This window comes from Zalophus californianus, chromosome 6 (genome assembly GCF_009762305.2).
Source record: "Zalophus californianus isolate mZalCal1 chromosome 6, mZalCal1.pri.v2, whole genome shotgun sequence".
Taxonomy (NCBI): Eukaryota; Metazoa; Chordata; class Mammalia; order Carnivora; family Otariidae; genus Zalophus; species Zalophus californianus.
Genome location: NC_045600.1, coordinates 83,557,713 through 83,585,306, shown reverse-complemented (window position 1 = coordinate 83,585,306; position 27,594 = coordinate 83,557,713). Strand labels below are relative to the sequence as shown.

Sequence of the window (27,594 nt, the reverse complement as noted above, 5' to 3'; positions counted from 1 at the left end):
AAAGGATATGACAAACGGTTCATGGTAAAGATCAAAATGGCTCTCGAACATGAAAAGATGCATCACTTATAAGAAGAGAAATGGAAACTAAAATTACAATGAACTACCATTCTCACTTGCCAAATAGGCAAAACTCACCTCTGGAAGGCACCTTGGCAATATCAATTTAAAATGCAGATTCCTTCAGCAACTTTTCTTTTAGGAATTTTTCTATGGATACATTCCTACAAGTATGGAATGGTATGCCTAAAAAATTCATAGCCAAGTATTGGAAACAACCTAAATGTCCATTGATAAGGAACTTGTTAAATTATGACACAGCACATAGAAGAGTGGAGATGCAGATGTACAGCTAGGAAAAAATCTTCATAACATAGAGGCTCTGGAGGGTGTACTAGATTTGAATTACATCCATAAAATAGAAACAATTGTACCTACTGCACAAGGTTGTTATGAAGATTACAATTAAAATACCAAAAGCACTTAAGGGCGCCTGGGTGGCTCAGTTGGTTAAGTCTGCCTTCCGCTCAGGTCATGATCCCAGGGTCCTGGGATCGAGTTCTGCTTCTCCCTCTCCCTCTGCCCCTCCTCCCCAGCTCATTCTCTCTCTCAAATAAATAAAATCTTTTTAAAAAAAATTACCAAAATCACTTGAGTATCCAGAATATATACCATTAGCTATTTACTTAACATACTGTTTTTTTTTTTTTTTAAGATTTTTTATTTTAAAGTAATCTCTACACCCAACATGGGGCTCAAACTCACAACCCCGAGGTCAAGAGCTGCACGCTGTACCGATTGAGCCAGCCAGGTGCCCCACACATACTGTTAATAAAAAGAGCAAAGGGGCAGAACAGCTTGTACAATAACCTACCACGTGTGCAACAGAAAAATAAGTGTATAGGTTATTGAAAATTTCACAATCAATCAGTAACAGTGGTTGCCTCTGGAAAGAGAACTGAAGGGCCAGGTACAAGGAAACTTATTTTTACAGTCTACCTTCCTCCTCTCCCCGCCATCTACCTTTCTATACCTTTTAAATTTTTTACCATGGGTATTTGACATCTATCCGAAAGATAAATTATTTTATTTTTTAAAGTAGGCTCCACACCCAGCCTGGAGCCTAGTACAGGGCTTGAACTCATGACCCTGAGATCAAGACCAAGACCTGAGTTGAGATCAAGAGTTGGATGCTTCCCAACTGAGCCACTCAGGCACCCCAATAAATTAATTTTTTTTAAAGATTTTATTTATTTATTTGAGAGAGAGAGAATGAGAGATAGAGAGCATGAGAGGGAAGAGGGTCAGAGGGAGAAGCAGACTCCCCGCCGAGCAGGGAGCCCGATGTAGGACTCGATCCCGGGACTCCAGGATCATGACCCGAGCCAAAGGCAGTCGCTCAACCGAGCCACCCAGGTGCCCTAAATTAATTTTTTTAAGTAGAAAAATATCAAGCAGACACACGAAAAGTAATTAAATTTTGTAAGATGTAGAAATTAAATTATGCTCTAATCTTTTCCACTAGTGGGATTTTGTTAGAATGCTCATATAGTGCAGGCATTGAATGACTTTTCAAATTCATACTGCACCCTTTCAAATTACTGATGGAGCTTGCACCTCAATGTGTGAACCAGCAGCATCAGCATCACCTAAGCACTTGTTAGAATGCAGAATCTCTGGCCCCACCCTAGACCTACTGAATCCGAGTCCACATTCTACCAAGATTCTCAGGTAATTTGTTTGAGGGAGCTTGTTTGAGGTAGGAGAGGCACTGAGCTAGGCACATAATAAAAAACAAAAATATAAAACAAAACAGAAGCACTGTTCTACTCCTCTTTTTTTTGACTCCCACTTCTCAAAATTGGTATGGTTAGATGATTCTGAAAAACATATTGTGGGATCCAAGAACGCAAACACAAAATAATCAACCTATATGAGTCTATATAAACTTTATTTTTTTTCTATGTAAACTTTAAAAAGAGCTACTTTCATCCATGATGTTGTAAGTCAGGATAGAGGTTACCTTTGGGGAGGTAGGAGGAGGCAGAGGTTGGGGCAGGGCCTAAAGGGTTGCTTCTAGAGTGCTGGTAATATTTGTCTCTCGATCTGGTTGCTGGTTATTTGGATCTGTTTGTGGAAATTCTTAAGGACTGTGCACTTCTGATTGGCATATTTTTTTGAGATGTGTTCTGTACTTCAAAAAAAAGTTTTTAAAAACTCTACTATTATCACCTACCTCAAACCCCTTCACCATGGGGGAGCCAAGATGCTTGGGGAAAAAAGACTGAGCTGAGAAAATTATTTACACAGATTTAGTTACTGGTGGGTAACTACTACTTAATTACTTTGTCTCACACACACACACACACACACACACACACACACACACCCCAGAACTCCTGTACTTTTTTTAAGTAGGCTCCATGACCAGCGTGGAGCCCAATGGAGGGCTTAAACTCACACCCCTGAGATCCAGACCTGAGCTGAGATCAAGAGTCGGATGCTTAACTGACTGAGCCACCCAGGAGCCTCCTGTACATTAAAAGGTGCCTACTGCTGACCTGCATTCACCCAAAAGATAACATGATCATGACAGAGCTGCTTCAGGGTGCTCTCTGGAATGCTGGGGGGAGAAGGAGCACAGGCTCTGCTCTCTGACTTAGTGGGTTTCAGGCCTGAATTGACCATTCATTAGCTACATAACCTTGGACAAGTTACTAACCCTCATTTCTGTCCTATCGGAGGATGATAATTATATTCCCATCTTGTAGGAATGCTCTCTGTATTAAATGAGATAATATATATGAAGTGCTTGGTGCAGTGCCTGGCACATAATAGGAGCCCATTAATGGCAGACAATTATTTGAGAGTAAAGCTCTTCTCAATCATTCCCAAACATAACCTCGCAAGTAATCATGACCTGCAGTTAAAGCTAATCACAGCAGGAAACATTCTGAAAGCCACTTCCCTGGAAGTGAATTCAGGTCTCACGATCCACGATCCACATGACAACCAGAATCTGGAGTACCAGCACCAGGTTTTTCAGGATATTTGCTTTCAGAAGCACCCGCCCCATTCCATTGCCCTTAGCCAGCATGGCAATACCTGTGTCCCTCCCTGTCTTCCCACACCCCTCTGCACAGAGAAGGGCCCAGTTCTCATGCCTCCTGCTACATGCTCCCACGAGCTTGCTCTCAAAGCTTCTAAACTATCAGGTGCCTGGGGGGCTCAGTCGGTTAAGCATCCTCCTTCAGCTCAGGTCATGATCTCAGGGTCCTGGGATGGAGCCCCGCATCGCATCAGGCTCCCTGCTCAGCAGGGAGTCTGCTTCTCCCTCTCTCTCTGCCTGCCACTCCCCGCTGCTTGTGCTCTTTCTGTCAAATAAATAAATAAAATCTTTAAAAATAAATAAATAAAGCTTCTAAACTAAAATGTTCAGGTGGAAATACTTAGAAGCAAACTTCATGCTCCTACTTCTAATTCTGAAGAGGCAAACCATTCTCTTTGCCTGTTTCTTCCCAGTTTCCCCTGGCTCCCAGCAATGGTATAAAGGTGAGAACAAAGTGTCCACACCCAAAGATAAAAGGAAAGTCTGATAGAGGGGTAGGAAACAGCCAAAGCTTTTCAAAACATTTACGTTTTCAAAAGGTCAAGGGCGGCTATCTCTAGGTGGTAGGAATATAGGTATTTGGCACTTTTAAAAATGATTTTCTACATTTTCCTAATTGTCTACCTGGCTATGTATTATCTTTAATGTGATAACATTCTCTGGGGTCTTTTCTAATTACAAAAGCATTTTGTGCTCAGTGCAGAAAACTTGGAAGGCACAAAGGAAAACAAGTCCCTTTAACTCACATCATGTAAAGATAACAGCTGTTAACATTTTGGCATATGTCTTTCCAGATTTTTTTCTATGCAGAGATGCTTCATTTTTGCGATCTGGAAAAAAGTAAACAGTTAAGAGACAAAGCCTTGGGTCTTTAGCTCTCAATTTTATTTCCGTTTTTAAACAGCTTCTAACAGCTTGGAAATATCCCTAACAGCAGGGGCCTGCCCCATGCAATCCAGGGGCTCCCCTAGCCAGGGCTGGGGTCCAGGCTCCAGTAACTCCCCCTCACCCACGCCAGCCACCAGGCCTATTTTCTGTCTGTCTCTGGAGATTCGGGACAGAAGAGGGTCTCCAGGGAGAGGGAAAACTGGGGCTAAGGGACGCTGCGTGGAAGGACTGAGCTCAGACACAGCTGCCTTTGTTAGTCTTAGGGTATTCTGGGATTTGGTAGCATGCTCAGACAGCCTGTGGGAGGGCGTAAGAGGGCCTCACGCGTTCCTGGGCAGGCCTACAGCACCCCTTCCTCTTGCCAGGCTGGGTGCCCTGCCTTTAGAGGCTGGGCAAATGGCAGCCTGCCGTGATCCAGCATGCCTTGCTGTGACCTGGTCAGCTGCACTTGACTCCTGGCCTAGGTGGTCTGGGTCATCAGGAAGGGGACGAGGATTCAGACCTGAGAATGCCCCACTGTCTCCCAGCACTTGGGACCTGACTGTATCAACCCCTTACCAACTCTCACCTACAGGGGAATAATACAAGGGCATCTCTTTGTGAGGAAGAGCAAACCTGGACACTTAAAACCCCAAGCATGGGCAGGGCTGGGGCCCCCAGGGTCAGACACCTCAGTGTATGCGCTAAAGCAGCAGGAGCAGCTCAGCCAGAGGGTAGGGGCCCACAGGGCTGGATCTACCCTCCCCCAACTCCTCTCCACACCCACGGTAACCATGGAAACATAACCACCACCCCCCTCCTGCCAGCTGCCTGGGTTTAGGCAACCAGGCCTGGCCCACCTCCACCGGGCCCCGGCCTGAGCCAATGCCAGGCAGGCCAGAGTGGCCGCAGGAAGAACCGGGATTGGGCCATTTGGTCCGTCCAGGCTTCCAGCGCAGCTTGGGAGGACTGCCACAGGAGCCCCCACGCCGCGCGGCCCGGGCCAGGGTCCTCGGCCAGCAGCATGGCCCCGGCCGCACTCAGCCTGCGGGCTAACAGCTACTGTGGGGCAGGAGGCCCTGCTGCTGCAGCAGCCGCCTCTGGGCCTCACTGGCGGGGCTTTCTGGCGGCTCCTCCTCCTGCCCGGGCCGCTCAGCGAGCCCCCCAGGGCTGAGGATGTACCGATAGTCACTGGGGGTGCCCCCGGTTGCCCCCACACTGCTGCCATCCCCGGCCCCGCTGCTGGCCTGCTCCCCGCCAGGCAGCTGCAGGGGGCCTCCCTCAGCGGGCTCCTCGGCTCGCTCCAGGTTGATGTACAAGGGGTCCTGGCTGGTGGACAGCACGGACAGGTGGCCCAGGATGCTCTCCAGCTCCATCCGCAGGCACGTGAAGGTCGGGCGCCGCTTGGGGTCGGCGCTCCAGCACTGGTACATGAGCTCATACCTGGGCGCAGAGGAGCGTGAGGGGAGGCAATGAGGAACCACGAGGAGAAGCTGAGGCCCCTTAACCATACGGAACCACGATGTGGAAAACTTTAACACACCCGTATGTAGGACTATGTATCAGGCCCTCTTCTAAGTAGTTGACATTTATTATGTAATGCTCACCACAACCCTGTGAAATAAATGATCCCTATTTTACCACTGTGGAAACTGAGGCCCAGAGAGGTTAAGAACCTTGCCCAAGGTCACACAGGTAGAAAGTGATGGAGCTGGCTGAGAGTCCAACCTAGGCTCTGCTGGGAGGGGGCACTAGGCGTGCTTTTGCCTTGCAGAACACAGCGGGAGTCAGTGTTATTTTAATGGCAAGGATTTGAACAGCCACCCTTTGTCCCAAATCCTCACCCACACAGGCGGACTTAAATCTTCATTGTTCATGGACATCTTTGAATCTAGAAAAGCTTCCAGCCCTCCCCCCCACCCCACCCCACCCCACCCACCCCACCCCTACCCCCAGGAAGGAACACTTTTTACATACACTATCAGGAACCTTACAGATTCCCTGAGGTCTTATTCCTGTTCCCAGGGAATGCCTCGGGCTTAAGTTAAAAAAAAAAAAAAAAAAAAAAGAACTAAGGGAAGAGGGTTGAGACCAGATGCAGTCAGAGCAAATGCCTGACTCTCTTGTGCCCACAACAGAAGCCCCAAACACTGCCCCACACACTGGCCCTCCTGACAGGGGCCCCCAATGATGGGAGGAATGGTGCCAGACATCGAAGAGGGCATGGAAATGGCCCAGGGCCATGGGTATGTGGCCAGGCTGGGCTACATTGTCAAGGCTGTGCTAGGAGCCAACTGGCGCCTGTCCACCAGGCTGGCTGGTAGGAGGCCAGCGCCCACCCCATTGACAACACTAGCTCCGGCCTGGGAGGAAGCTAAGCCGGAGCCTGATCCCCGATGCCCAGCAGAACCTCTGCAGCTCCAGATGCCCAGGCAGGCTACAGCCACAGGGAGACCTGAGCTCCTGCCCCTGCCATGCCCTGAGCTGTGCAGATGAGCAGGAGGGGTAGGGCCTGGCTCGCACCCTCAGATTTCCCTCTCACCCAGAGTCAAGGATCAGGGCACTCCAAACCAACTGCCCTGGAGAAAAAGGACCCCACCATTCAGGCCAGGCGTTCCTCTGCCTGTCCCTGATCTTGGACCTCTGGTCCAACCCCACAGCAAGAGGTAGGGAGTAGATTCCTTCCCTGGATCACTGTGGACGCCCTCCCCCTGGTACCAGTGAAAAGGTCCTCCAGGGCCCCAGGGCAACTGGCTTGCACAGGGGGGGAAATACAACACTAGAACGGACAAATTACATTTGGCGTCACAGTTAAGAGGCACCTAGTCTAAAATCACAGGTATCTAGGTTCACATCCCAACTCATCTACTTAATAGCTGTGTGACCTTGGCCATGTTACTTAGCCTCTTTAATCTTAGTTTTTCATCTACAAAATAGGGTAATGATAGTCTTTTCCTTATGGGATTAGAAGGGGATTACCTGAAAGAATGCCTGTAAAGTACCCAGCTAATGCTAGTAACCCTGTCTTCCAGTCACGAGGGGTTCACAACACTTCCCTGTGCAGTGGGTGTATCCCCACCCTACCCCACTCCCAAAGGTTCCAGGCTTTCAGAAAGGAAAGAAGGCAGTTCTTCTCCCCAGGATCTTAGGTCTCTCCATCCCTTAAGAGGAGGCCAACCTCCCGCCACCCCACCCCCCACGCCCCCTCCTTGTCTAGCAAGGAATGTGATAGAGCGGCAGTTTTTTCTTGCCCTGGGGCAGCCCTCTCTGAGGGGGAGGGAGGGCTCAGCCTGGGAGGTTTTCTTAGACTAGCTGGGGACTCAGAAGGAGTTGGGGGTGGGTGGGGAGAAGGTGACAGAATCGTGCGCTGTTGCTCAACTCTGTACCTTCTGCCCTCATGGTTCCTGGTTCTTCCTGGAAACTGGAGAAAATAAGAGTGTAAAAAAGGGTGGAACAAAAAATACAGGATGGGAAAGCGGGAGAGAGAGTAAACAGGAGGTGGCAGATGAAGAGGCAGCTTGGAGTGGAGGTTGGTCTTCCCTCTGGGGACAAGGACATTTCCACCAAAAAACCGAAAGGTCCAGTTGAGGTTCCGAGCTCCCACTGGACCAGCAGCTGTCGTGGAAGGCAGCACCTGAAACCCCAAATTCCTCCTTCCTCCCCAGATCCCCTTCCCAGGGCACTCACACGTCCTCTGTACACTCCGGAGGCTGTTTCAGGCGGTTCCCGCCGATGAGGTAGTTGTAAATCTCAGCATTCTCAATGCCAGCATACGGCGTCTGCCCACGAGTCATGATCTCCCACATGGTCACCCCGAAGGCCCACTGGGATGGAAGCAAGGTTGGAGGGGAGATGTCACTAGGTTTCCTGAGCTGGGCAGAATCCTAAGGCAAGCACATCTTAGGGCTCAGGCGCCTCATAAGGGAGCAGCCAAAGCCCAAAGAAGAGACCCGGCTAGGTCCTTGAGGACTCTAAAGGGCCACCCACACCCTAGGCCACGCTGCTTGCGTTCCCACCGAGACTCACTGTGCCACCCTGCTCACCACGTCACTGTGCACAGTATACAGGTTGTCGGCCAGGCTCTCCAGGGCCAGCCACTTGACAGGCAATTTGGAGGCACAGCCCTGGCGATAGTAGTCCCCGCTATAGATCTTCCGGGAGAGCCCAAAGTCAGCTACGCACACTGTCATGTCTTCCGCCAGCCTGTGAGGGGTGTTGGAGGATGCAGTCAGCCTTACGGAAACCAGGGCATCTTTGCTCCCCAGCTGTCCCCACGCACCCAGGTGAGAGCTGACCATTAGCTAGTCCTCCTGTCATAGGCTGCTCTGTTCCCCACCCACCCCACGCCCCGAGCCCTTTAGAATTCACATACATGCAATTCCGAGCAGCCAGGTCTCGGTGGATAAAGTTCCGGGAGCTCAGGTACTCCATGCCACAGGCGATGTCCACCATGAACCGGACCAGGGTCTGCAGGGGCAGGTTCTGGTGGGCAGACAGGGCAAGCTCAGGCTGGATCTGCCCACCCAGCCAGGGCAGGATGAAGGGGGTTCCCTGGCCAGGAAGCCTAGACTGTCCTTGGAATTACAGGAGGGCGTTTGGAGCGGCTTCCCAAGACAAAGAAGCTTTGGCAGATCTGAGAGAGCATCCAAGAGTCAAGACACTCCCAGTGTGGAGCTCCAGAGGTCTCTTCTCCCAGAAGCGGGCCCTTGCCCTGCCTAAAATTCCCAGCAGGACTTTGCGAGGGAGAAGGAAGCCTTCTAACATAAAAAGGGTCAAAGCCAGCCTGCCTCTTCCCAACCAGCTTAATCGGCCCTGCCCACCAAGCCAAACTCAATCCGAGGGTCTTTGTCCCTTTCCAAATCCTGGCCATTCCACCTCAGGCACTCACAAAGGGATTCTCCCCAATCCGGGAGGCGAGTAGGAAGGCGTGCAGGTCCCCGTGCTTCATGAAGGGCAAGATGACCATGGGGATGGGGAGACGGCCTTTGGCCCTGCTGCGGAGGCTCACTCCTGGGGACAAGGGAGAGTCAGGAGCAGGGTACATAGCAGTCAAGAGATGGCTTAGGTGTCTGCATGAGTCCGCCACCTGCTAGGTCCTATCTCTAGCCCTCGCTCTGCTACCTCCCTCCCTGTAAGTCCACACTGGCCTACCTACTGGTGACTACTTAAGATCTGGCTGCCCCCAGATCTCTGGAGCATTTACTTGTCCCCTCCTTCTCCTCTGTTCACAGGAGCAGTCTTTTTTTTTTTTAAAGATTTTATTTATTTATTTGAGAGAAAGAATGAGAGAGAGAGAGAGAGCACATGAGAGGAGGGAGGGTCAGAGGGACAAGCAGACTCCCTGCTGAGCAGGGAGCCCGATGCGGGACTCGATCCCGGGACTCCAGGATCATGACCTGAGCCGAAGGCAGTCGCTTAACCAACCGAGCCACCCAGGCGCCCACAGGAGCAGTCTTCCAAGTGCGGACCTTTGGTACAGGGCCTGCACAATAAACTCCTTATCTGGAGTTGGATCAGATTTCAGCCAGGATCTTCCTTGCTATTTTGCTATCTGCTTCCTCACCAGCTAAGTCCAAACTTCTCTCCTACAGGCTGCCCTCCCACCTTGGGGGAGCACACTTTTAGCCCTATTGTATATCTGCCTCCCCCCGAGAAGGAGCTCACCAACAAGCTTGGCCACGTGTGGGTGGTCAAATTCCTTCATGCAAGCCGCTTCCCTGAGGAACTCTTCAATGTCGCTTGAAGCAATGATGTCAGCTAGAAGAAGATGGGAGGGAGGGAATAAGGGAGATGTGCCCCCAATTCTGGCCAAGACTCCCAGGCCTTGTCCTTCCTGGGCTTCCCAGAGGGCTCAGGAAACAGTCTGGCCATTAGCAGAAGAAACTCCCATGGAGTGGGGCTCTCCAACCATTTTTCCACTTGCTAACAGTCTTCCCTTTGGTTTGGATAGCGCAGACGCTCAGGCAACCAGCTTTAATCGCCCTGAATGAGCCCAGAGGGCAGTCACTGCTGACAACAGAAAGCGAAGGGCGCAAACGTGTGTTGGTTTATGCTTTTGAATTATTCACGTGGCACAGGCGGCATCCTAGTTAGTGCTGACTAACTCTTCTTGGAAAGTCTAGGGGTGCAGCAGAGCCTACTTCCGGCTCAGTCACCCCTTCCACTCCCCACTCTAGGTCTACTGTTCTCCACTCACCTTTCAGCATCTTGACGGCCACTTTCACAAAGGAGCCATCCTCCTGCTTCAGCTGGGCCTCCCGCACTGAACCAAACTCTCCTAGGAACCGACCCAAATGATGGTGAGGCCGCTTGCCCTACCACCCCCCGCCCCTTTTCTTCAAGGTGACCTTCCCCAGGGACACAAATCACTAGACTTCGGGGCCACTGCAGGAGGCTCCCTTGTCCACAGCCGAAGGAAGTATGCTGGGAGTGCTCCTCTGCCCTCCTTATCCCCAGCCACCGTTCCCCCAAACATCCCCGACTCAGCATATCGTGTTCACAGGAGCTGCCCCAAACCCACACCCCCAAAGTGCTGGGAGCAATCAAAGACAAACTGCACCCTGGCTAGTCTCCATGCAGCCCCACACACCTTTGCCCAACATCCGGCCCAGGGTGAACTGCTGCTCAGGGATGAGCACATCCTCCAGTTTGTCCTTGAGTTCATCGCTGATGCCCAAGCTGTCCACTGTGGGGAGAAGGGTGGTGAGACAGAAGAGGGGCCTCTCTGGCTCCTGACACACACCCCAGGCTCAGCCCTCAGAGGAGGCATGAGCTTACTTTAGCTCTCCCACGGCTAGGATGGCAACCTCCACGAGGGTAGGTCTATGGGTCTTTTCCACTGCTGTGTGCTCAGGACTCATCAGTGTTCAGACACACTGGCCAAATTAATGAGCTAACAAAAAGAATATGGATAGGGGCGCGAAGAGAGTCCATTCTTCCTATGATTCCCCACACTCACGTGTGGCCTCAATACGCTCAGGCCGCTCCCGATTGAAGGACCGGGCTGCCCGGAAGTGAACGGCTGGCTCCCCCCGGGCCATGACACTGTCAAAGGCTTGCCTAAGGGGAAATCCAGGACTTGGAGTCAGCCCCAAGATCGCTGGTCACCGCCCGCCTCTCCCTCCTCGGCCCCCCCAACTTACCCGAACCGTGTCTCCTTCCGCCTCTTCCGAAGCAGGATGAGGGCCAAGGCCGCGGCCGTCACCAAGGCTGTCAGCACACCCAGGACCACAGGCACCCAGGATGTGCGGCTGTGGGGATGGCCCTGCTGGCCTATGGGAGACAGGGGCAGTGGCATGAGTGAGGCTGACATCAAGGAATCCCTTTAGAACTTTCCATTGATGACCATCTGGCCGGGACAAGAGGTTCTCTTAAGTCAATAAAGATCCCGAGGAGAAAGAAATTCCAAAGGAAGCCCCAAGAGTTCCGACCCTGTCAGTGACAGGCCCTGGCTGTTGGAACCTACGATGAGACCGGGGATTTCTATGCTAGTTCTGGGGCAGGGGGAGAATGACATATCGTTCAAATACCAACCCTGGCCTCAACTGCTGAGTCTTTGGGTCTATTAGAAGCAAAGGTGCTACCAAGCTCCTTCCACCGATCTAGGTTGCCCTTGAGAGCCTTGATCGCCTCTGCCCTTCCCCTACAGGCCTTACCTGCATGGTCATGAGAAGAGACCACCAGTGGCTGACTCCAGGGCCCACAGCCAACTGCATTGGAGATGCATACACGCACAGTCAGGTCCTTCTGCGGATCCCAGCCTGTCAAGTTGGCCCTGGTCCCCTCCACTGTCAGCTCACCCTGCAGCCAGGAAAAACCCCCATCCCACGTTTGAGGCTGAGGAAAAGGCCTCCTGCTGGGGCCTGAATGCAGAAAAAGGTCCGGCTAGGAACCCAGGAGGTAAGGGACACCGTGGGTTCAGGGACCTCAGGAACACAACCTGCTGGGAGTCATCACATTCCTTCTCCAGGCCACAGAGGCCTCCCCTGAACACAAACAAGGCTCAGTCCCGGCAGGCAGCGGTGGGGGATGGGAAGAAACCAGGCTGAGGATAAGACAGCCTCATCCGTGCCCTCCCCCAGTCTGTTCAGGAATGTGCTTCCTGCTTTACAAGCAGCCACCGGATACAATCCTAACAGGAGACAATCCAACAAGGAGGGAAGCCTGCAGGGGAAGGTGGGGAAAAGTGGACTCCCTGGGGTGGTGGGAGGCCCAGCCCACCAAAGTCCCCAGGCCCACCAAGGACAGCCATTCGGAAGCTCTAAAGGTCTTGAGTCCTGACAGATGACTTGGTGTACCTGGAGAGCAGAGGCTTGTCTCCCCTTACCTGGGTGCCCCTTACCTGGGTTCCATTGTCCTGAACCCAGGACAATTTATAGGGTCCCAGGGGGCCTTCCAAAGGGCCCCCGGGGATCACTTCTTCCCACTCCAGGATGAGGCCTGAGTCTGTGCGGATGGCATGGAGGTTCTGGGGAGCGCTGGCTGGGGCTGTACCCAAAGAGAGAAGGCCGCTAAGAGCCCTGCCCTACCCACTATCACCATCCCGTGCTAGCCTTTGGAACCAACTCCCAAGAGCTACACAGCTCAGAGAGCTACAGGTGGGGGCTTGAGCTTCCCTCCCAGTTCTGACTGCTCTCACCCAGAGTCCTGTGGAGGAGGGGTGAGCAATGGCAGGACCCACAGCACCCTGCTAGGTACAGTGCTGCTCTTGGTTACCGCCTCAGCAGCATCCTTCACCACTTCCCCCTCATAGCCCCACCAGCATCTCTGCTATGGATAGGAGAACTCCAAGCAAGTTCCTGCCATAGGATCTCTGCACTTGCTATGCCCGCTTCTGCAGTGATTTCCCCTCCCCCAAGTGTGGCTTGTTCCTTATCATTCAAACCTCAATCTCTTTATGGGGGTATGCCTGGACCACCCTGAGGGCACTCTTCCTCACGAAACGATCTGATCTTTTCTAATTTGCATGCCTGCTCCACCCCCTAGAACTAAAGCTGCATGGGAAGAGGTCGGATTTATCTAATTCATAGGTACGCAGCAGACACTCCGTGTTTGCTGAATGAGGCAGGAACCCCCCTTTCAGGTAACCTCTCTCTCAAGCAACTTCATTCAGGACTGAAGCCAACATCGCCTGTTCCCCACGCAGGCCCTGCCTAGCCACTCTGCTCTGCAAGCCCCTTACCTAGGCCCTTTGTCCGAAAGGGCACCCAGTCGGCATATGGAGAAGGCCCCAAGGCGTTGGCACAGCGCACCCTGAGGCTGTAGTTGGTGGCAGGTGCCAGGTCCCGGAGCAGGCAGGTAAAAGGCGGCACGGGGACCACGACAGCCAGGACCTCCCAGCCTCCTGGAGCCTGTGTCACCTACAGAAAAGCAGCAAAGTAATGATGGAGAGGAGGGAGGCCGAAGATGCAATAGGCATGGGCAGGAGCAGGGGACAGAGAAGGGGGGGGAGATCTTGAGTTAATGCCTCCTCTAAGCCTATCAGCAAACACTTGCAACCCACTCCCTCCCACCTGCCCCCACTCTAATAACACCAAGTTCCATGCCTCCATGCCTTTGCAAATGCTGTTCCTTTGCTTGGAATGACCTGCTCTTCCTAGCGAAGTCCAACTCATCTTTTAAGACTTGGTGCAAATACCACGTTTTCTGTCAAAGACTTTCCCAACTACTCTAGAAAACTCATACCCTTTTGTGCTTGGTACATAACTCGGTTAGAAGGGTTACCGTTTATTATAGCTACACGCCAGTGCAAACTCTAGTTTCTCAAGGGCAGAGTAACTGGGAGCCTAGGAGCATGGTGAACCAGGCCTTCACCTTACATTTTGGCTAAATGGCTAAATATTTACATGTTATAAATCAGCTAACAAATTATTGGAACAAAATATTTCCTATGATGGTATACGAACAAATAAAGCTTCAAAACAATCTGGAAGGTCAAGTTTGCATTTATAATCCTCTCATCCCTAGGATTCCCAAGCCAGAATGTGGTGGCACAAGAAGAGCTAGCCTGTGGGGTGCCTGGGGGGCTCAGTCGGTTGAGCAACTGCCTTCGGCTGGGGTCATGGCCCCAGGGTCCTGGGATCGGGCCCCGCATCGGGCTTCCTGCTCCACGGGAAGGCTGCTTCTCCCTCTCCCACTCCCCCTGCTTGGGTCCCCTCTCTCGCTGTCTCTCTCTCTCTCTGTCGATTAAATAAATAAATAAAATCTTTAAAAAAAAAAAAAGAGCTAGCCTGTGAGCCAAGGGTCTGTACCAGGAGGAACATCAACTGCGCGAGTGTGGACAGTGCTACCTGCATACCGATTCCCCACAATGGCTGCCCTTTGGACTTGAGGTGCACAAACCATGCCCTCCCAAGGAGGGACCAGGGAAGAGGCCCACACAGGTCCCAGAAGCAGACTGGGGGCCATAAGGGTGGAGGTCCTGAGTATCTAAGATGGTGTGGCGTGGCAGTTGGGGGAGGGGAGGGGATGTCCTCAATGATCTAGATGGGCATATCCCCTTGTCTCTACAGACTCCTTGCCCAGGGGCAAGGGGTGCAGCAAAAGGAGGGCCAGAGTGGGGTCCTCTAAATGGTAGAGCCCAGAGCAGGGGCCTCTCCTGCCTGGGGGAACTGCCTAGAACAGTTTCAAAAGTGCTCATTAAAAACTTGGGAGTAAACAGATGAAAATAAACAAGGCTGCATTGCCTCTTGTTTTTGGTATCACCTCATCCACGTTTTCCACTCTCTGGGGCTTAGAACCCCTTCCAGTCCCCTTGTTCTCTTTGGCATGAGTCAGGGGATGGGACATGAGGGTACAGGCATCAGCTAAATCAAAGGTTTGGGGTTTTGCCGACAGAAGAAAAACTCCTCCAGGCATCCCACATCTGCTCCAGTGATCTGCTTTCCAGCCTGAAGAATGTACAGGTTTGAGCCAATTTGCCAAGTCACTTGGTGGCCAGAGCACCTATGGTAAGGGGCGGGCTGGGCTGTTCCTGGAAAGGAAGCAACACCCGGAGAGAGCTGGAGACCAAGCCCCACGGACAAGTGTAGGTAAATGTGATACCACTGCGAACAAAGTGCCACCGAGGCAGCCACAGAACGAACATGGCCAGGAGAGCCATATCCTCCCTCGCCTTACCTGGACCGTACAGGACTGGAGCAGGGCCCGGCCATCGGCCCCTGGCGTCCAGGCCACACTAGCATTGCTGCTGGAGAGCTTTGTCACTGTGATGTTAAAGGGGGCTGCAGGCAGTGCTGTGGACAAGGAGTGAGTCAGTGCCCTAGACTTGAGTGCCCAGGAAGGAGTCAAGCCTCGAGTCCCTCCCTAAGGCCTGGGGTCCCCCCCAACCTGACGATGGCTACCCAGCACTCCCAGCACCACAGTCATATACAAGCCCAGAAGCCAGCAGGGGAGAGCTGCTCATACCAGGGAGAGTGTTATCAGCTGGCTGCGGGGAGAGGTCGCCTCTCTCTGAATCAGGGGCCCTATATCTGGCCAAGGAATAGGATAAGAATGGGTGTGGCAGGGGAGGGGGGACGACAGTACCCTGGCCTGGGGAGAGACAACTGAGAGGCAGCCACAACCCATTCCCACCCACCCCCCCCACTGGTTCTCTCCCTCCCATCTTCCCTCCCTTGGTGCACACCAGCCCTTTGGATCTCCGCTATCATCCTGCTAGGCTGTTTTCCCCAGCCCCATTCCCTCCACAGGGACTGGCAGAAGCAAGGCTGGGCATGAGCCCTGACCATCTCCTGCTGGCTCCCTCTCTCCCTCCCTCCCTCGCGAGGACTCTGCATCATCGTGATGGGAAATCTGCTGTGACGTCAGGTTTCTATTCTCATCTCAGCCATGGCAGGGTCTCAGGTGCTCTCACTAGGGATGGAGCTCTGCCAATTAACCCTTCATCCCTCACGTCCCAGGAGGGCCTCGGGAAGCCGGAACACCAAATGACTGTAACTTCACCCGGCTGCTGGACGGCTGGCTGCAAACGCCCCTGCCTCACTCACCCTCCCTCCCTCCCGCCAGTCCTCCTACCTTGAAGGCGAACAGTGGCTGGGCGAGAAGAGGCCAGGCCTTTAAGGTTGTGAGCTTCACAGGAGAACACGGTGCTCTGGGTCACCCCTGACGCCAGAAAACCTCAAGTCAGCGCCCCCCAAGCAGCAACTCCCATTCAGCCTGGGACTGGGGAAGGGGGTTTGTGCAGGCTCTGGATCTGAATATCCAGAAGTCCCTCCAGCCAGAGGAAGGGGCTAAACAGGTTGGAACAACCAGGCACTTTGGAGTCTAACGAGCCTGGCTATAAACCCCAGGGCTGGGGCTCTGTCTTCTCATCTCTTGAATTGGGAGGATTGTGCGAACCCACATAAAGCGCGTGGCACACAGTAAGCACCTGAGAAAGGTCATACTACACCCCTGCCTCAATCCCACCTCCCGCAGACAGCACAAAGCTGACTCCCTTCTCTGTTCACTCCTCTACTGTGCAGTCCAGAGCCCTTCTGTTTTCTCTACGCCCGCATCATTGTTGATTTGCAGATTCTTTGCCCTGCAATAGTTCTCAGCATCTTATGCATGTGTCTTGTCTCCCCAATTACACTAATTCCTTGGGGGCTGGACTGACGGATTCTGTATCTTTTGTATTCCCTCGATCCCCCATGGTGCCTAGCAGTGTGGTGTGTGGAGTAGGAGTTCAGTGAGTGCTTATTATCAGGCTGGCTGCCGGAGGGTCCCAACCACACACATCTGGAGAGAACTGAACTTCCCTCTCATCGGCTCCAAACCAGCACCTCCCGGACAGGTCCGGCAGCCCACCTGTTCTCAAGATTCATATTGCTAGGGGGCTTGGCACATCAGAACCTATCCCTCCCACCGTCCAGTATGTGAGACCAAGCTCAGACTCCCAACTCCTTTGGTCAGTTCAAGCCTCAACCAGGAACATGAGCTTTATTTCACAGAGAAGAGAGCTTCACAAGCTTCGTTATGTGCCTGAGGATCTTGGGGTCCAGGGGGGTGTACAGGCATTGCTGCTTTGGGTCTAGCTGTGTGGAGGTATGGATAAATACAGTTGTTTGAGAAAATGTCTAGAAATTTCTGGAAAGGGTCATTAGGAGAGGAGGCTCCTGTTTCTTTGTGCTGCACCCCCCCTTTCCTCCTCCCTGCCATTCCCTACTCTGCAGCCCTAGACTCTTGTCTTCTAGGCAAGCCTGCCAGACACTCCTCCTACCTCTGCGTGGGCTGGTTCCCGGCTCCTTCCCTTGGGAGGGGTGGGGGAAACGGGTGCCCCTGGTTTCACACGACTCATCTCCCAGGGCCAGCTGTGCATAGCCTGGACTACCGTGAAGGACGGAAAGAGGCTCCAGAGGCCTCAAGCACGCCCAGCAGGATCACTGATGAGCTCCCCTGGCCAGCCTTGCACACCTGACTAATGAGCTTAGTAACGGTGCAGCTCACGTACCCAGGCACCGGGGTGTGCTTTGGACACTCACAAGAGCAGACTTGGTGATTTGCACAGATTTGCACGCTGCCAGCCTCACCAACCCTACTCAAAGCCCCCTCCTGAGGCTGCTCACCTGTTACATTTAAAACAGAGGGAGAGGGAGCGGGCCCCCCCACCTTTGTGCCTCCTCTCCACCACACAATAGTAACAGGTTCAGGGGGGCCCACGGCCTCACAAGACAGTTGGAAAGGGGCATTGGGTGGTACTGCCAGATCTTTCGGCTCCACAGTGAAGAATGGCACACCTGGGGAGAAAGGGGGGTGGAGGGATGAGCCTTCCCACTTCTCAGTTTCCAACTACCCAAACCACAAGTTTGCTACCATTTGCAGCCCTTTATAAAGAAGGTCCTGCAGGCCCCTTACGACTGGGTCAAATTGCAGAACAGGCGTCTAGCTTGAGGGGGGAAGCTTCCCTTCTTTGGGCACCTTAGGAATATCCTTTATGCTGTCTCCTTGGGCATGGTAGATTCTCACTTCCCAGACCTGCTCTGATGGCCTTGCCAGAGCAGGGGAGGAGGCAGAGGGTGGGGAGCTGGGGGAGGGTCAGAAAGGGAGGAGGAGTGGGCGGAAGCTTTAGCAGAGTTCTGCTGGCAGGCCCCAGATCCCGTTCAGGGCCCTTTGTTACTTTCTTAGTCACTTTGTTTTCCTGGGCTGAACAGCTCTGAGCTCCCGCAGCTGCGGATCCTTCCTCCCCTCCCCCAGCCCTCCCCCTCCTGGCCTGGCCACTTGGCAGAAAGGGTCCAGCCCCAGATGGGTGCTTAGGCTTGCTGCTCAGACAACTGAAACTGACTGCACCCCATAGATTGGAGATCCTTATCACCCCCTTGGCTGTGAAATACCCAGACTCCAATGAGTAGGGTCTACCGGTGTCTGGGGTAGGGTAGGCCTGGAGCCTGGAGCAATCAGGCCCTCAGAGGGCAATGGGGCAAATCAGCTTCCACTGAGCTTTCTTCTGCAGAGGTGTGGTCACTAGCAGACAGCACCTGCTCCAGGTCAACATGCCCACTCGTGAGACACGAGTCTCAAACAACTAGACACGTCGAGGCGGGAAAATCCCCTCACCTTCTACTGTGAGCCACACTGGCTGGGAGGTCTCCATTTCACCCCCATCCTCCACCTGGCACCAGTACCGGCCTGCATCAGAGCGCTCCACTGACTTCAGGCTGTGGAAACAGGACACCAGGCTCACCTCCCAGGGTCAAGGGGGTGCGCAGCTATGCTGGGCAGACTCAGTGGGTTCAGCCTGCCCCCACTTCTGGAAGTTTCCACAGGTTGTTGAATAAAAAAAACCCAGACCTCCGGGCATCAGCATTGCCCCCAGCTCCCAAGCCCAGGGAAAAAGCACAACCTGTCCCCAGGCTGACATGCACACTCTCCCCCACGGTCCTGCACCTGAGGAAGCCAATCCAGTGCTGCTCACTGACTGGGATGTACACCTGATCCACACTCTGGACCACAGCCCCGTCCTTCACCCACTGTATCTCGGGCTCCTCCATTCCCTCCACACTGCAGTTGAGCTTCACGGGCTGCCCCTGAGACACGGTCAGCTTCACCGGGGCTCCCATGAGCTTCAGGCCTGAGAGGTGAGAAGGAGAAGGTGTCAGCCCGCTTGACAGGGACCCTGTCCCTGGAAATATCCCCCATCCTCTTCCAGAACCTAGGTTCTGGGTCAGAGGGCTCATCCTCAGCTAATGGTCAAGAAAGCAGAGGTTGGACAGTGTGGGAGGGAAGGTGGCCTGGGCCTTGGCTGGGGGAAGGAAAATGACAAGCTCTCCAGCCACCATGTCTGCCACTGCCAAGTTCCCCCCAGCTCCAAGGAAGTGACCTCTTTCCCGTACCTCCCGACTGGGCCATGTTAAGTTCAAGCCCAACCACCAAAAGGAAGGCAAGCCAGGCTAAAAAGGTGGGGCCCTCTCATACACCTGGGGCAGGTACTGCTGCACCCCTGTAGTTCAACAGGCGGCCAGCTCTCTGCCTGCCCGAGGTGTCTGGCCAGACTTCACACTGCTGCTGGCACACCCCTGCACCCCACCCCGACAAATGAAAGGAGGCTGAGGAAGAGAAGGAGGGGGTGCTCCCCTGAAGTGGAGAACATATGGCTGCAGAACCACGTCAGATCAAACACATGGCAGGCTTCCTGGCAGCCACCGGCTCTATTAATACCTGAATGTGTGCAGGGGCGGGTGCTAGGGAGGTAGGAGGTAGAAGGGAGGGGAGGGGCCCTGAAAAGGGAGCCCAAGACCCCTGAGCTACTGTTACACCAACAGGAGCCACCTTGCGTAATGCTACCCTCTGCGCGCTTGCGCGCGTGCGCACACACACACACTCCCAGTCTCCTGGCGTGTTTTTAAGCAGAGGAGCAGGTGAACTACCACAGAGCTGAATCCAGTCCTGCTTCTTCCTGCCTTTGCTGTGCAACCCTAGGCAAATTCCTGGACTCTCTGATCCTGAGATACACACCTTTCACCTTGTAAATACTTGTCAACTTGTCACTCTTTGCCTTCCCTTCCCTGAGAATCTCCTATGGCAGGGAGTGCGGTCTCAGACAAGGTGCCAGCTCTGAGGCTGCTGCTTTATAGCCTGTGACACAGGACCGGTCACAGGGCAGGGAGGGATGACCTCACACCCCATACACACCCAACAGTCCCAGAGGGACCTGGGAACTTGGAGAGGAGCCCTCCTATAACCGGCCAATGTCTCCGAAGGCTAGCCTCCACGAAGATCAGCAACCTCACTCCAGCCCATCCTCGCCAGCATTCCCCGTTTCAGGAAGCTCTGAGTGGGTAACAGGAACTAGAGTATGTCCAGATGTTTTCCGTGACTGGGCACCCTCACAGCCCCTGTACCTAAATGGTGTAGGTGTGCCTCTTGGGTGCTGAGTCCAGCCCCTGTGGTTTCAGACGGGGCTCTCGTGTGCAGGACGGGCAGAATGGGGTCCCCAGGACTGGGAGGGGAGAGCAAACAACTAGACACGTCGAGGCGGGAAAATCCCCTCTGACCGCTCGGCCCACAGCCCCACTCCCTTCCCTTCCACCCCTCCAGAAGAGCCCCGGACGCGAGAAAGTTGGGGGTGGGGCCCCGGCCCGAGAACCTGCAGCGGACGCTGCGCTGCGCCCCCCTCCCCCAGCCCCCAAGCCTCGGCCTTCCAGCTTGGGTCCCCCCACCCAAGTCTCCGGCCCGCCCAGGCCGGGGCTCGCTCCGCTGCGGTCCCTGGGCGCCCACCCGGCCGCGCCCCTCCGCAGCGCCCCCGCGTTCCGCCGCCTCCCGACCAACCCCTACCTGCGGCCGCGGGCTCCGCCAGCAGCAGAGCGGCCAGACCCGCCAGCAGCAGCGGCAGCGGCAGCGGCGGCGGCGGCGGCGGCGGCGGCGGCGGCGGGAGCCCCGGCCGCCCCATGCTCCGCCTCAGCGCCATCGGCCGCGACGCCGCACCATGCCGGGCCCGGCCCGCGAGCGACAAGGGAGGAGGGAGGAGGGACGGAGGAGGAGGGACGAGAGAGGACGGCCGCGGGAGGGGAGGGGGCCGTCCCGGGGGGCGGCGCTGGGGCCCGCGCCTCCGAGATCCGCGCCCGCTGCAAGTCGCCGCGGCCGCCGTCAGCAGCGCGGGGTCCCCGGGGCCGCTGATGGGCCACCGCGCTCCTTCCACAGCCGTCGCCGCCGTCGCCGCCGCCGCCGCCGCTGATTCATGTTCTTCTGCGAGCCGCCGCCTCCTCCCCAGCCCGCCCGCCCTCAAGCCTGAGCTCGTACCGCCCCCCCGCGGAGCCTCGGGCGGCTCGCTCGGAGCGCCTACCCGGCCGCCGCCTGTCCGGCCGGCCCCCAGCCCCCGGCCTCCCCAACCGCCGCGGCACCCCGGTGCCCGGGTGGCGCACTCAGCCACGCCCCTCCTTTCCCTAAACACTTTCCCGCATCCTTTCAGACCCAGCACTCCAGCTCCTGCTGTCAAACCTCGCTAGAGCCTCTATCGCACCCCAACTTTTGTCCAGGCTCTGATGCCAGAGTCCCGCCCCCCGTCTCAGGACATAAAGCGTCTCAGTCCCCTAAATTCCCGTCAGGGCCCCCGAAATCGTGACTCAAGCCTCCCCACTCAGGACCTACTAACACCCCTTCCTGCCTTTTTCTTGAGCCTTTCACCCAAATTTCCCATATTCGTGCCCCATTTCCCACCCCTTTATCTCCAGGATCTTGGGCCTTGGCTCTCAAGTTTTCCAAGATCTTTTTGGTAATCCTCAGGTTTTAAATCTGACATCCCCCCTGCTACACTACACAGGCCAAAGCCCCATGGCCCATATCTTTGGGGGTTGTCGTTCTTCCTAGTTGCTTCCTCTGCATCTACACGCCCCCGCAACCCCTAAGACATGGTGTGAAAGTTGGCTGTGTCCTCACAGTATCCAATAAAACCTTAGCTATTATTAGTAAACCACCTTGCACACAGTAGGCATTCCATAAATAAGCAGACAGATGCCTGTTAAATTAATGAATAATTGCCTCAGAGCTTGGCCCGCCCCACAACCAGTCGTCACGGCGGTGGCTGTGCCTGAAGCCATCCTGTCAGGCAGATGCTGAGCCGGTTCCAAATGCAGCCTACCAAGTGTTTCCCCTCCCCTCGCCCTTGCCTCTCTACCTGTCCCCCGGAGCCTACTCCAGAGGGCCCTTCCCAGAAGTCCTGGGTAGGGAGGAGGAACGAGCCACTCAGTCCCCTGTTGCCCACAGCCCCACTGGATCTTTCCAGGGATTCTCCAGGGCAGCAGGGGCCTGCCTCTTCCTCCACTTGGCCCCATCAGTGCTTGCTTATTAATTATCCTAATGATAACAACAACAGCAGTGCCCGCGGCAGCCTCAGACCCAGCTCCGGGCGCCCTCAGGTGGCAACACGGGGAGACACCCCAGAGAGCTGTCAGATTTGGATGGCAGGGGCCTGAAGTCTGTGTGTAGCTGGGCGCTCTGCCAGTTTTCTTGGGTGTTGTGGGTGGGCTCCAGGACCCTTTCTTTCTTTTTTTTTATAATTTTTTTAAAGATTTTATTTATTTATTTGATAGAGAGAGACAGCAAGAGAGGGAACACAAGCAGGAGGAGTGGGAGAGGGAGAAGCAGGCTTCCCGCCGAGCAGGGAGCTGGATGCAGGGCTCGATCCCAGGACCCCGGGATCATGACCTGAGCCGAAGGCAGACGCTTAACGACTGAGCCACCCAGGCGCCCATCCAGGACCCTTTCTTAAAGGAAAATACTTGTTCCTTTCCAGAAGGCACAGCTTCTGCGTTTGGGCTGAGTTGGATCAGGGCAGGCTGACCACACTCTGGGGCTGAAGCCAGGGTCACCGGGGCCGTGCTACTGGGACCAGGTGGCGGCTATAGCTCTCCCCTTGGGCACTTGTCACTCCTCAAGGCCCTCTCCCACATCTCTCCTCTCTCCAGGGGACTTCAAGTTTCCAGTGAAAGAAAGCCTCCTCCTATTGACTCTGGTTGACATTGGAAAGACCCTCTTCTAAAGGATATTGAACCCGGAGTCCAAACCCAACCTTCCACTTCCTTTTCTCCCCTCATTTCCTCCATTGTTTCCTGAACTCTGACAGGGAATCCCAGACTGAGGACGACCCTTAGCTACCAGTCCAAATGGGCTTCTTGGACATGTTGGGGATGCCACCGCCTTCTGCACTCACAGCCTAGACAAATTCTTCTCTCGGCTGCAGGCCTCAGGCACATCACTGTTGCCCTGGGGCAGCACGCTTTCCTGGTGGGGCCAAGGAGCTCTGAGTCTCTGCTTTCTCTACCCCTGCTTTTGAATCCTTCTCAATTCTTAGTATTTCTAACTATTTCTGGGTCCAGGTCTTCTGACTTTCTAGCTCCCACATAGAGTGCTTACCTTCCTGAGCCCTAGCAACAAATTTTTACCTATCTCTTTCTTTCTCCGCATGGTATAGGAACGTGCTTTAAGGTATGTGAGCAGGTATGATTCTGTGGAAGAAGTGTGTAGGTGGGTGAGAGGGTGTGCATTGTGATGTGTGAGGGAGGGTGTGCATTTGTGCAAACTCTAAATGTGACTGACACTTTGTGGGTGGATGGGGAGAAAGTGTGTGTGTGTGTGTGTGTGTGTGTGTGTGTGTGTGTGTGTGTGAGACTGAAGGAGGTTGGCCACCTGTGCAAATACATGCCTGCAAAATCTCCCTTTCTTTCATAAATGCATTGCTTCGATGGGAACTAATCAAATCAACAGGAAATGTATTTGACATAATGCAGGAGCAGCTGTCCCAGGAGTTCCTGTCCTCAGAACAGAACCAGAGCCAGCTATGATCTACTCCAGGGGAGTAAGAAGGGACCACAAGGGAAAGGAAGGGCCAGCAGCAGCCCCTTATTATGGATGGAGCTAGGTTGGGCCCTGGCATCTCCTTACTTGGGTGAAGTAAGTATCTGCCCACTCTGCCTTTTATGATCCAGGACTGCCCAAGGAGGCCAGGGATAGAGAGAAGACACAGACAAACCTGGAAATAAAAACCATCTGTCCGGGGCAGCTGGGCGGCACAATTAAGCGTCTGACTCTCGATTTCCAGCTCAGGTCATGATCTCAGGGTTGTGAGATCCAGCCTCAAGGCCCACAGCAGGCTCGCGCTGAGCACGGAGCCTGCTTGAGATTCTCTCTCCCTCGCCCTCTGCCCCTCCCCCTCTCTCCAAAACAAACAAACAAAAAGCATCGGCCCATAGTACCAGAATCCCTTGATGGCAACTTCCATCAGTCTCAGGAAGCAGCTGCTTAAGCTTTGTCAGAGTTAGGACCTTCTCCTCCCATCCTCTCCATTCAAGGAAGAGGGTGTATGGACCAAGAAAGAACCAAGGTGAGCCATGGGATCAAGGTAGTCTTGCTGCCCTGTGAGCAAGGATCCATTCTTTCTGAACTACTGGTTCAAGAGGTGAGTTGGGAAATGCCACTTCCAAAATGGGCAGGCCGCAGACTGTGCTCCCCATCACCTTAGAGAAAGCAGGGAGTCCACTCCTTCAGGGCTTGGAGGAAAACTGCCTGCAGGTGTGATGCCAGGGGCGCTGGGGATGGCCCCTGTGCCTGCCAAACACCCCTTGCCTGAATTCCCAAACAATGCCACGCCTTGCCCAAGTGAAGACAAAACAGAAAGGTAAATCCCTAGAAGAGATTAAACTTCGATGTACAGTCACAAAGGGACTTTCAAATGGTCAGACTTTTTCCCCAAAAGCAAACTTAGGAGGTCAGAAGACAGCAATAAGTTTGGGGTTTCTGAAACAGCACATGGGTCTAAGCATATGAAAGAAAAAAACTGTCCTCTTCAAAATTTCACCTAGGGATGGCCCTGAAAGGAAGCGTTCCATGTGTGAGTAAAGGGCCCTTGTCAGCTGACGAAGGAAATATATATGTGTGAGTGTGAGTATATTTGTTTGAATGCCCTATATCTAGCTGTCTGTGTTTCTCTTTTTGACCCTTTTTACAGCTGGCAAGTGATGCTTTTCTGGTTCTATTTTTATTTATTTATTTATCTTTTTTTAAAGATTTTATTTATTTATTTGACAGAGAGATAGAGAGCACAAGTAGGCAGAGAGGCAGGCAGAGGGAGAGGGAGAAGCAGGCTTTCCAGAGCTGAGCGAGGAGCCCAATGTGGGGCTCGATCCCAGGACCCCGAGATCATGACCCGAGCCGAAGGCAGCCGTTTAACTGACTAAGCCACCCAGGCGCCCCTCTGGTTCTATTTAAAAAATTTTTTTTTTTTTTTAAGTAGACTCCACACTGGGTGTGGAGCCCAATGTGGAGCTTGAACTCACGACCCTGAGATCAAGACCTGAGCCGAGATCAAGAGTTGGATGCTTAATCGATTTAGCTGCCCCTAAAAAATTTTTATTATGGGGCGCCTGGGTGGCTCAGCCGGTTAAGCGACTGCCTTCGGCTCGGGTCATGATCCCAGGGTCCTGGGATTGAGTCCCCCATCGGGCTCCCTGCTCAGCAGGGAGTCTGCTTCTCCCTCTCACTCTCCCTCTGTGCTATCCCTCTCTTTTTATCTCTCTCTCACACACATACACATTAATAAATAAATAAAATTTAAAAAAATTAAATGTCTGGGAAAACACCAAAAAATGGGACAATCATTAATTCTAACAAATGTACCATGTTAATGTTAAATGTTAAAAACAAGGGAAACTGGGGCACCTGGCTGGCTCAGTAAGTTGAGCATGTGATTTTTTTTTTTTTTAAGATTTTATTTATTTATTTGAGAGAGAGAATGAGAGAGAGAGCACATGAAAGGGGGGAGGGTTAGAGGGAGAAGCAGACTCCCCGCTGAGCAGGGAGCCTGATGCGGGACTCGATTCCGGGTCTCCAGGATCATGACCTGAGCTGAAGGCAGTCGCTTAACGAACTGAGCCACCCAGGCGCCCGAGCACGTGATTCTTGATCTCGAAGTCCTGAGTTCAAGCCCCACATCAGGCATAGAGCTTACTTTAAAAAAAAAATGGGAGGGGCGTGCCTGGCTGGTTCAGTGGAAGAGTATGTGACTCTTGATCTCAGGGTTGTGGGTTCAAGCCTCACTTTGGATGTCGAGATTACTCAAACTTTTTTTTTTTTAAATGGGGGGCAAGGGCAACCCTCTCAGGTCCCCTCCCTTTTCAGGAGCTTTGTATTCTATCATTCAATAAACTTTACCAAAACAAATGGTGCACCTGGGTGGTTTAGTCAGTTAAGTGTCTGCCTTAGGCTCAGGTCATGATCACAGGGTCCTGGATCAAACCCTGCACTGGGCTCCTTGCTCAGAGAGGAGTCGGCTTCTCCCTCTCCCTCCCTCTGCCCCTCCCCCTGGCTCCTGCTCTCTTTCTCACAAATAAATAAATTAAATCTTAAATAAATAAATAAAATCTTAAAACTAATCCAAAATAAAGTTTATTTTTCAAAAAAAACCCCCACATCCATAACCAATAATTAAAAAAAAATCCTTATTATAAAATCCAGTTTGTGTTTAGTTTTCCCCAACAGTCTCAAAAAAACATCTTCTTACATTAGGCTTGTTTGAACGAAGATCCAAACAAGGACCATATATTTAATTGTAATCTTTGTATTTGTAAATCTATAAAAGGTCCCCCTTCTCTCTGGAACATGAAATTTATAGAAGAAACTGGGTCATTTGTAGAATTTTCCACAATTTGGGTTTGGTTAATTGTATCCTTGTGTTATTTAACATGTTCCTCTACCACCCATATTTCCCGTAGACTGGTAGTTAGATCTAGATCCTTCACTAGATTCAAGTTCAGTTTTTTTGGCATGAAGGTTTCTTGGGAAGTGTTTTATAACTTCCAGTTGCATCAAATCAGGAGCACATTATGTCCAGTGGTCTCACTTTTAGTGATGTTCATAAATTGGCAACCTGATCCATTATACATAAAATCCTCATCAACCTTTCACCTAATAGTTTTATCAGTCATTGACAATCATTGCCTGGAGTGATTATTTCATTAGTGGTTACAAACAATGATTTTCTACTATCATTCTTCCAGCATTTCTAGCTCCAGTTCCCCTCCCTCACTCCCCATAACTTCTGACCAGGTCCAGTACTATTTTGGACCCCAAGGATGGCTAAAACCTAGTAGCTGAAATTTACTGCTGCAGTTGAGACCAAGAGAACTAAAGAAGGATCATATAGAATACCTGGAAACTTGTTAGAAATGCAAATTCTTGGATCCTGTCCAAGACCTACTGAATCAGAAACTTTTGAGGGTGAGGCCCAGTAATCTGTTTTACCAAGCCCTTAAGGTGATTCTGATGCCTGCTAAAGTTTGAGAACCAATGGACTAACACTGGCTGCCCTAAGATGGCCTTCAGTGAAGCAATGATTTGCTAAAGTCCTAAATTTATGGCAATATGCTGGGTGCTGAGCACTACAGATGCAAAAAAAGAAGGCCTGGTGCCCCCAAGGAACTCACAGTCTATGCAAGAGAACAGCACATATGCTTGTGAAAAGGTGACCAGTGATAGTTGATAATTGGCAGTGCATCCCCAACAAGCCACACAAGTGGTACAATGGAGTATTCCAAGGAAAGTTCAGTGAATAGGCCTGGTTGGCAGAGGTTTTAGAGTTCACTCTAGCTAGGCCTTAAAGGAAGAGAAAGACTTTGGGGGTAGGGGGTGGGAGAGAAGAAAGGGAGGAT

The 27,594-nt window shown here is 53.0% G+C and overlaps 1 protein-coding gene across 2 annotated transcripts; it reads right to left on the bottom strand.

Moving 5' to 3' along the window:
• Positions 1 to 1,508: 1,508 nt before the first annotated feature.
• On the bottom strand, positions 1,509 to 21,105 carry TYRO3 (TYRO3 protein tyrosine kinase). 2 transcript variants are annotated; one of them, XM_027572215.2, is made up of 19 exons: positions 20,729 to 21,105; positions 18,842 to 19,025; positions 18,512 to 18,612; positions 17,524 to 17,694; positions 15,992 to 16,078; positions 15,095 to 15,210; positions 13,158 to 13,335; positions 12,318 to 12,463; positions 11,632 to 11,776; positions 11,119 to 11,248; positions 10,935 to 11,035; positions 10,566 to 10,661; positions 10,173 to 10,253; positions 9,641 to 9,733; positions 8,865 to 8,986; positions 8,349 to 8,458; positions 8,020 to 8,179; positions 7,664 to 7,800; positions 1,510 to 5,419 (listed from the first exon to the last, which is right to left on the bottom strand). In XM_027572215.2, the coding sequence occupies exons 1-19, from the start codon at positions 20,859 to 20,861 to the stop codon at positions 5,029 to 5,031; spliced, it is 2,682 nt and encodes an 893-aa protein (XP_027428016.2). In that variant the 5' UTR covers positions 20,862 to 21,105; the 3' UTR covers positions 1,510 to 5,028. The 2 variants fall into 2 exon arrangements, with proteins under 2 accessions (XP_027428015.2, XP_027428016.2); XM_027572214.2 differs by lacking the exon at positions 15,992 to 16,078 and having other exon boundaries at positions 1,509 to 5,419; positions 20,729 to 21,003.
• Positions 21,106 to 27,594: the final 6,489 nt, after the last annotated feature.

Excerpts from the sequence above, each read along its gene's own strand:
- TYRO3 (XM_027572215.2), bottom strand. The coding sequence starts at position 20,861 with ATGGCGCTGAGGCGGAGCATGGGGCGGCCGGGGCTCCCGCCGCCGCCG. Across the intron at positions 18,613-18,841 it reads CACTGGATTGGCTTCCTCAG|CCTGAAGTCAGTGGAGCGCT; the intron begins GTGCAGGACCGT and ends CTGTTTCCACAG. Across the intron at positions 8,459-8,864 it reads GGATTGGGGAGAATCCCTTT|AACCTGCCCCTGCAGACCCT; the intron begins GTGAGTGCCTGA and ends TCTGCCCACCAG.